The sequence below is a fragment of the Tripterygium wilfordii genome, chromosome 20 (genome assembly GCF_013401445.1).
Source record: "Tripterygium wilfordii isolate XIE 37 chromosome 20, ASM1340144v1, whole genome shotgun sequence".
NCBI lineage: Eukaryota > Viridiplantae > Streptophyta > Magnoliopsida > Celastrales > Celastraceae > Tripterygium > Tripterygium wilfordii.
Window position 1 is genome coordinate 2,318,599 of NC_052251.1, and position 9,923 is coordinate 2,328,521.

Sequence of the window (9,923 nt, forward strand, 5' to 3'; positions counted from 1 at the left end):
TAGGCCCATTCCATCATCAAAATAAGGTGTAGCAATTAAAGGGCAACTCTCCTTTGGTGGATAATCATTGAAAGGTGGGAGAGATATATGAATTAATTAATTACCTATCAATGGAGAGAAGCCCTACAACTACTTCTCTTAATTCATTCAGTGCCTCTGGCTTGTGCTGTACAGAGATTGATGTATAGGCATAGCTAGAGTGAGCTTAATTTATATATATAGTGTATGCTGATGGAGGATATAGGTATAAGTAGATGGCTAGAAATGGAAGGAATAAACGGTTGAAGAAATGGCATATGCCACTGGATATCCATTTGGTGCGTGCCTGCTTTCTACGCATTCCATGCAAAGTCTCTCTTTTTATCTATTGAAAAGCCTCTCTACAGATTCTACAAACCTCTGGATAGTGTTAGGATTGATCAATAAATTGCAATCGGTTCGAATTGAGTGTGGAGGTTAATTCTGTTGTTGGTGTATCGACCAAAAATCGTTGTTAATTTTTTGTATATTCTTGTGTTGAGATTGGTTTTATTCTCTAGTTCAATGTCTCTATTGTTCGCTTGATATTTTTGTTAAGGAGGATACTTTGTTAATTTCCCAACAGATAGACCCATTAAGACATTATTGTGTCTTAAGTTCTTGACAAGAGTCTAATAGTGAAAAATAATAGATATATGCTAAATAGATAGCATGAATGAATGGTTAAAATTTTAAATCTAATCCTTGTTATAATTTGAAGAAATTGATACTGATAAGTAGAAGTAGGTGAGAAGTAGAAGAAGGATGCGAAAGAAGTTCAGGGCCCAATTCACTTGAAGTTTGTTCATGTTATGGATTTAAGGCTCGCATGATTTTATCATTCAAAAGTCACCTCAAGTGTTGAAAGTTAGGATCACATTTATAAAACTGAAAGGAGGAATATTATACAATATTCAGCACTCAAAAAAAAATTCCAAGTAAATTAATTCTTTAAATTCTAAGATCCATATCATATATTAAACTAGTCAAGGTCCAGCACGATGCGCATATATATTCCTATCAATTTTTCTAGTCTTTTTTTAAAATAATTTTGGTCAATTTTCATTAGCTTGCTTCATATTATTCTTTTCCTATAACCTTTTCAATAAATTCCGCACATTCATTGTGAATTGAATATAACATTCCTATTTATATTTAAAAAAATCCTAATCTATTGTCCTTTTGTCACTACCAACTTTTCCCTTCTGAAGAGTATAATAAAGTACAAGGAAGTAGCTTACATATTAGTGGGGGCACAAATTTATTTATCAGTTAGAAGTGTATCAGAGTATAAAGAAATCCACTTACCTAAAACTGATAATTGATTCTTCTAGACGATCGAGGGATACAACTACCAAATTGAAGAAGTCGCTGGCATCACTTAATGCAGCTTAAAGACATGGGATGCTCAGCTCAACATATTTTCGATTGAATTAATAAAATACTCTTAACAAGTCCACACCTACTTTCACTTTCAGCTTCTCATCAATTACATTCACGCTTTAAACTTTGCAGCTCCATAGATGATTGTATCAAATTCTATATTAGCTTAACCCTTAAAGTATATGAAAGACCAATTGAAGAGCAGAATCAATGGACTAGTCTCATGCAATATATAACAATGATATACGTCATTGATCAAATGAACAAAAGAATTATAGACATATTTCCATGCAAATATGAATCAATAGAGAGAGTTGTAGGTATAACAGGTAGCAACAATGGATGCCATGCAAATTAAGAGTGAAGGAAGTAGGGTGATGTTCAAGAGCCTACTCTGGCCCAAGTATCCGGCCACGGTTATTGTGGCATCGGCAATCACACGAGCTATTGTTCCAGCTTCTGTCGAGAGTAGCCCACCGTTGTAGGTTCCACGGGAAAGCCTTGATGACATGACTCGAGACAGGAGCGACAAGTTCACACCTGGACCAAATACAGTCGAGAGATAAAGGATGATCAAAATGACATTAATCAATAATGGATCGACAAATTATCGAGAGAGGAAATTATACAGTGTTTAACTCACACAAAGGAAACAGAGAACAAAATTAACAGGCCCGGGAACTAGCATAGGAAATGATAGGAAATGGATCTGTTTAGGTTCAGGGTCGTACCATGTCCTTCATTGCATAAATTTATTCTTGACAACGTGCATCAACTGTTTTCAAAATTGCTCACTCCATATCACGTTTTCAAAATTTTATTTTTATCATGTTTGCTAGTTGTGGTTATTTAAACAAAGCCATACGATCATGATCATAAAAGTAAGAAATCAGTGATAAGTTCAATAATGATCAGTAATGAGAAATAATTTTACTGGATATTATCCTTCTCACCTTCAAGAACTTCAGCAGAAACAAACATGATGAGTCCTGAGCATACATATTGCGGTACTGAATATGGAATTATTATGTGGAAGCTCAGGAGTATGCCAACAAAAACCATAATTTCAGATGCCAACAAGATTTGCCTGCATACATATCGAAGTGCGGTATCAGTAAGAAATGCTGATCAATTCCAAAGTATAAAGAACTGTGATACAAATGTAGAGATCAGAAGCACATTCTTGTTAAACTATACCTGTCTTCAAACATATTGCTAATATAGCTTCCAACAACAATGTTTACGGGAAGCACTGTTAGGCCAAGACATGCAAGAAAAACTGAGACAGTGCTTGTAGACCACTGAAAATAGTACGTGGTAATAACACTAGATTCCGAGAGTAGAATCTCCATGGCGTATTTGAGCATGAAATATATCAACAATTGAACCTGATATTTACATCAATGTAGGTTAGAGATGATAAATGAAAATGGCAACTATATATTTCATGACGAAGATCAATATAAGCGTAAATAACTAAATCTATTAACACTTTGCACAGCTAACAGCATACTCCCCATGGAAATCAATACACAAGATACCCCCTTTTTATTTATTATATTGTGGGTTATTGATATTAATTTTTCAATGAAATGGGGGACCAAACCTTGCACCTCATGCAAGCTATAAGGAGCAAGCCACTAGGAGGCCAACTCTTGCTCCTTCACTTCAGAAGTTTTTGAAACTTGAAAGACGAAATTCAATTAAATACCTTTACAGAAGGGGTAAGTAGTCTATATGCTGATCTAATAGAGGTAGCTGCCAGGCGAGAGTCTTCAGCAGCTTCATCACTTCCATCAAATTCTTGGTCATCATTTTCATCTTTGTGATTGTCTTCAGAATTCAAGAGCAATGGTTGTTTAAGACCTTCCTCTAGAGCATTATTTTGCACTGTTTCTGTCATTACCAAGATCCAACAAATGAATCAAACATTTCTTCAATCATGATAAAAATATTCAGAAAAATGACAAGAAATACTAGTGTGGGAGAAATGGATCACTCAAATGGTTTCCAGATGTACTTTCAGATGATAACCTTTTTTTTTTTGCCGCACTGGCTTTTTGACTGCCTAACATTATTCATGCTTACGGTGTAATGTTTCTTTAGTTAACCATCACAAGATTTCCCTTTGACACAATTTACGAAGTTTTGAGATTCAAGAAATGTGATAGCATTTTTCCATCTGGCTCGCCAAAGTGGCCTGTGAGTTAGGTGTCAACAAAATGTCACTCTCAGAGCAAGGCTAGCATATGGGAATCAGTAGTCACAAAGAAAAAAAGTCGAACTCAATAACAAACCAAGACAACAAATTCATCATACAAATACTGGTTTGCCATTACGGATGCTTAGACCAACTCTGACCTACATCTTAATGGGTTCTTGTCTTCTTGATGATAGCAGCAAGGATCTAATAGCTGAAGGGCTCTTCACAAACAAGCAAAAAAATAGGGTTTGAGTTATAATCGAGGGAGATCTAGGTCTAATATTCCTGGATGCATGGAAACTGCAATCACATAAACTTAATCATAGCATCCGTATTCAACATCTGTCTAATATTCTGTGGAGGGGTGCAACCTAGAGGTCACAGGTTCAATCCTGGAAACAAGGATAACGTTTGCGTACATCCTGCATGTCCTCGACTCAACCCACTATGGAAGTCTTACGTATAGGAGTTTTTTTTAACTTCTTTATAGAAGATGAAGGAGCCCTCATTGTAAAGTTAGTCCCATTTTACTTCATTTAGTAACCTTTCCACATCAGTTAAGCCCACAACAACAGTTTGTTATCTCTCTTTTTTTCCTTCCAAACAGGCTTTGAAATGTTTCAGTGGTTCATGGACTTGAACCAAAAGGAATACATTTATAAATGGCATCACCAAAAGTCATGAAATGAAAGATGGGGAAATTGATGTTTGTAAATCTAATCATCAGTTACAGTTACAGTTACGGTAACAATTGAGGAGATTCAGGTCAATTTAGACAGCGATAAACATGAAGACAACTAGTTAGATCGGCCCTTCATTGGCCCTTCGGCAACAAGATGCAGAATGTGGAAACTAGCAGGCCGCCAATTTTGTTTGACAAAACTAGGTGCAGATGCAGAATACGAAGCAATTAAAATAGTGGCAAAAGTTGACATACCAGTACTAGATTCCTGCGCTGTATGCATCTCTTCCACCTCATGTAAAGGCTCTCGAAATGAAATCCAACACCATACTAAATATATAAGCCAAGCAAAAGCCATAACCCAACCAGGCAATGTATCTTGATTGAATGTGAACTTGTAAATCTTAAAATTTGTTTGAAGTAAGCCAGCGAGTGCCGGACCACAAGCCATTCCAAGAGCACTAGCACTAACAAAACCAGCTGATGCCTGCATGCGAATTTTCAGAGGTACACAATCACTGATGTAACGCCTGTTAACAGCTCTAGCAGAACCGAATCTGCAATGAGAAAGCATAACTTTGTCAACACCTATGACAGGGCATATACAATTAATCTTTCAATGGCGAACTTGTGCACCTTTAGCATGAGATTAGTAAAGTGAAAGAAGATGAAGGACAAGAAATACTCACCCACACAAAAGACGGCCAACCAAAAGAACTGTTATGGAATTAAGATCATAGGCTAATGCATACATGGCATTCCCCACAAAAAGAACAATACTGCTAAATACAAGAGGTCTGAAGTATGATCTATTTGACCACGCACTGAAATACACTGAAGAAAACACCTGTGCAACAGCCATTGCCCCAATCACAATGCCACAAACAGTTGCAGCAGCTCCAAGGCTCATGGAGTAGTCATCTGCTGTTGGGACAATAATATACGTATTAACCATATAAAGAAATGTGTTTGCTAAGTTCAGAAGCAGTGACATAAAATGGTATCCTCGATCAGCAATTGGTTCCTCAACAGGAGTAGGTAGCTCTTCTTGCATAATGAGCGCATGTTGTGCCAAGAAGTTTAGAAAGTTTGTAGAGTGGGTCAACCTGTCTGCAGCTGCTTTTAGTGATTCAACGACAGAATCCTGCCAACAAAACTTTACTAAATACCATAGCAATCCTTAAATCCAAAGCATTACATTGAGGCGGGATAAAAGTAAGGGGGAAAGGAAAAGGAAAAAGAAAAAGAACCTGGAGGGGGAGAGCTGGCTGATCATAAATTGATAGGTAGCTTCCCTGACGGTCTTGAAGTTCATGCAAATTACGAGATATGGCTCCCACAACAGCCCCAAGTCCCTGAAATTTGTACTACCAGTCAGTGAAATTTCATCCATGCTGAAACTATACGTTTGAAAAGGCTAAAGTGTTTTTAATGTTTTTGATAGCACTAAGCAATAAGTGAATGTAGGAAACCACAAGAATTGAATGGCAGATCTGTCACAAGTTTGTTGGAGTGCACTATGCATAGCAACAATAAAAAGTTAAAGAATCTGTTCTTGACACTTTACCACATGCTTGAACACCTGCTGCAGCTGAGAGTAAGGATGATTAGCACGAGTTTTGACATAATAATCAGTGAACCTATAGCCGAAACGTTTATCAAATTTCTTCAGTATCTTGCGCAAGCCAATAGCATTAATTTCAACAAAAAAGAGAAGCTTTAAAAGATCTCTGCCAACTGCTCTATAAGCTTCCCGTAGCTCTGATATTTTGGAAATTTCCTGCTGCTGCTGAAGAGCATCTTGCTGTTCTCCAAGCTTCACTAGTCTGCTTGCCAGTAGTCCTTGTTGTTCCAATAGAAAAAGGACAATCTTCTCAATCTACAAATGTAATAACAAGCATATAATGTTCTTAAGTGATTAAAAAAGCAGAACTTAAATTCTCGTAAAAAGAAGGGAAAAAAAAAAAGAGCATGCCATTAAACCTGGCTGCATATTTGTACACTTATTTGTGATGGTTTCATGTGTAAATTGCTATATGCAATCATAATTGACTCCATCATTTGCCTTCCATCAAGATTTTATTTTATCTCCTCCCCCTAGCTTCATTGCCTAGTTCAGTGCTTTGCTAAGAGGCCTGATACCTCTTGTAACCATTAGAAATGTAAATATCAATATTTAAGGGATAAATTGAACCCCCCATGTTCAAGATTTTTTTTCCCTAGATAGGTCCCATCTTCAAGCATTTAGCTTCCATAGGTCATCACCTAGTTCATTGCTCACCTTGGAGGTTTCAGACCTCTTATAACCAATATAAAAAGACATCAAAGTTTAAGGTTCAACAGATTCAGCAGAATTTTTAAAGAATTGACACAATCTGAGGCTGTATGCTATTACATCCACAGACATACCATACCTATTTGAGCACTTTCACGAAGTAGTTCTGCGAATTCTTCAAATATAAATTATCGTAAAGTTAAGGCATGGTTTTGAAACAAACTCAAAAAGGAACCACACTGATATAGAACCTACTATATATAAATTCCAATATTGTCAACCACACCGCCCCAATGTGAACTTTCAATAGATATTTTGAAATAACAGAACGAAATGATGAATCAGGAATGTGTTATTCAAGATGAACTGCCTAAAACTGATCAATGCGTAGGGAGAATGCAGTCAAAATGCATACTTGACTCAGTTTGATAAACACCAGTTGCCAATTTCCCAGTTAAGGAGTTTAGTAAACATGCATTGGGATAGACTAGCATGCATGCAACACAAATATCTCATCTAGATTCTGTTTTTTCCTTTCTTTAAACCGCCACCCACCCAAAAAAATGAGGAAAAAGTTCTGATATATAATTCTGGCATACTCTGATATATACTTCTTTCATACCTGATTATCAAGCATTCTAGAAAAATCCTTGAGAACATGACGGCGATCTAGAGCTCCAACTTCAATTTGTTGAGCATATTGTCTTACTTTCTTCTTCATTAATTTATAGTTAATATAATATCTGAAAAACAATTCAAATTCACGAGTAGAAAATATTAGCAACCCAAACGAAGCATAACAAAAAATGATGGATCATCGTTTAATCAAGAACAATAATTTGCCCACGGCCTACCCACTCCCTTTTCTTCTTGCATCTAACTATTCATCATTTGTAGAAATTATGGAATTCATTATCTTCACAACCGGCTGGTTATGCTAAATTGGACAGAACCTTCACTTTCTATAGGTTGTTAAACAAAAAATAAATTTACTCACAGCCATATTGGATTAGTTCAATCATCAATGTGCACCATTAGTAAGATTTCCTTCAATTGAACAAGATACATATAACCTTTATATTTAAAGAGGAAGATAAATAAGAGTGTATGAAGTTACAGAGATCAATTTTAGATAGTTAGGTAAAGAATCCTAGCTTATAGTGTACGGGACTAACACATCTTAGTGGGAGTGTAATAGAGATTTACTTTGGGTAGCTCCTTCTCAGTGCCATAATTTAACATTCAAACTAAAAAGGTAACACAACTGGGAAAGCATATGCATATTACAACCAAACAGACAAGTGACACCATATCCCTCCCCTATATGGACAGAGAAGACTACTTACATGATGGATATCACATTCAATACCAAGCATATGTAAAGTGTCAAGGAAGGCAACCATATATTTCACATACCCTTGCCATTCTTGGATTTGTCTCTCCTTCAACTTCTTCCCGAAGGCAACCATATCTCACTACAATAAAGTATCAAAACTTAATATAAAGTGTCAAGGAAGCCACTGTAATAATGTGAAGTAATGGAAATCAATGACATACAACTAGTTGTTGAATTGTCTAAAAACAGGAAAAGAAAAAAGAAAAAAAAAAGAAAAAGAAAGAAGAGGAATAAATGACAAAACTTAGTCACACATCATCTCCCATACTACTTGTGATAGAATCAATGTTGTCTCTGCAAGCCTAAAGAATGTACCTACAAAAATGTTTCCATGCGCTAGTTTCAATGACATTAAAAACTTTTTAACTGCATGGATAACCTCCACGATTTGTGCTCTTTCAATGATAAATAAATACAAATGTGACATGCAATTATTGGGATAAGGTTATAACGTGTACGGGGCATGTATTACCAGACAAGAAACAGATTCAAAAACACACTGCCTAAAATCAAATTCAAGATGAACGAAGTTTTCATTAAGGACAAGCAGGGTAGTGCAAAACTTCAGTTTGCCAGATGAAGTCATCGCAAACCAAAATCATTTTAATGAACATCCATGGTAATAAGTATACAAACACTTATGGCGTTTAATATAAACACACTGAGAATGTGGCCTCATTTTAAGACAGAATGACCGACAACATATCCCAATAACTGAAAGCCAGAAGAACACATAGTCGTCATTTGCAAAAACATTCAGCAAGTTTTGACAAATACATCAAAAAATTAGCAAAGAGAAAAAAAGTAAGAGAGAGTAAAAGAAATGCTTTGAAATTTCAATTAAATGTTTTTTTTAATGGAATTTAAATTTAAATATAAATGTTGTAGGCATCAATTTACCTTACCACTTCACATAGCTATGATAGTGCATATAATTAACTAGTATTATTTGTTTCAAAGGTATATCAAATGTATAGGTCAGATTACGTAACCAAGTCAGCTGAGTTAGTCAATCTTGTGTATCAGAACATCAACTTATATACACCGAAGGTTAAATACCATTCAGTAATTAATCACCTAAACAGTAAAAACTAAGCTGCTATGTTGGTTCCAGGGAAAACTCGAGAAGAGAAAAGAAACATGTAGCGGAAAAAAACAATTGCGTGACTTCAAATTGAGTAAATGTTCCATTTCTTTCCTCCAGACAGGCAAAAAGAGCGATAATTCAAAGAAGAAAAAAAAACCTCTGTTTGGCGCCACCAAGAAATAATCAATGAATCCAAATAAAGAAAAGAGATGAACGGACGAAATTCGAAGTTCACTCGCTTCCTTCGATTCAAGTAAACATGAATAAACAGAGAGATTCATCTTCATTTCGCAATCTTGAGGTTTCTCAGCATCCAAACAGAACATAATGAATGGATTCAAAAAAAAAAAACAGAGAACAACCATTACCGGTACTGAACCTCGAAACGCCGGTGAAGGAAATCTCAGATGAACGGACAAACGCCTACAAAGACGTGGAAACAAAGTTCTAAGAAGACGCTGTTGATGTAGTAGTAAAGCAGGAAAATCGCTTTTCCATGAAAGTTACCTTAAAAATGGGATCGACAAGGGAAGCAGGGATTGGATTATCTAATTCTCTTGATTGAGCAAAAGCGGATCTCTCTTAAAGACGGAGGGACCGACTTGCAATCTTAGAGCAAACAATGATGCGCGAGTGTGTGTATTTATTCTTTATCATTACAAGTTTGAGAGAGACTAGAAAAAGAGGTCTATATATAATAAAATTTTAAAATAAAGGTTTTTATCCGGATTCTGTTCTGTACCTGTGAATCTGTGATGTCATTTTGTAAAAACATAATTTCGACCATATCTCATGATTAAGTATTTTAAATATGACCCTTTTTATATTATATTATTTTTTTATTGATTGAATTTGATCACATAAAAAATAAAATTATTT

At 35.7% G+C, this 9,923-nt stretch overlaps 1 protein-coding gene across 2 annotated transcripts; it reads right to left on the bottom strand.

Moving 5' to 3' along the window:
• Positions 1-1,562: 1,562 nt before the first annotated feature.
• Positions 1,563-9,693, bottom strand: LOC119986459 (SPX domain-containing membrane protein At4g22990-like). 2 transcript variants are annotated; one of them, XM_038831016.1, is made up of 12 exons: positions 9,552-9,693; positions 9,413-9,467; positions 7,978-8,036; positions 7,184-7,304; positions 5,854-6,165; positions 5,537-5,641; positions 4,976-5,430; positions 4,542-4,843; positions 3,113-3,297; positions 2,599-2,789; positions 2,355-2,488; positions 1,563-1,941 (listed from the first exon to the last, which is right to left on the bottom strand). In XM_038831016.1, exons 3-12 carry the CDS (start codon positions 8,028-8,030, stop codon positions 1,703-1,705), a joined length of 2,097 nt encoding a protein of 698 aa, XP_038686944.1. In that variant the 5' UTR covers positions 8,031-8,036; positions 9,413-9,467; positions 9,552-9,693; the 3' UTR covers positions 1,563-1,702. The 2 variants fall into 2 exon arrangements, with proteins under 2 accessions (XP_038686944.1, XP_038686945.1); XM_038831017.1 differs by lacking the exon at positions 9,413-9,467 and having other exon boundaries at positions 9,552-9,681.
• Between the last annotated feature and the right edge of the window lie 230 nt (positions 9,694-9,923).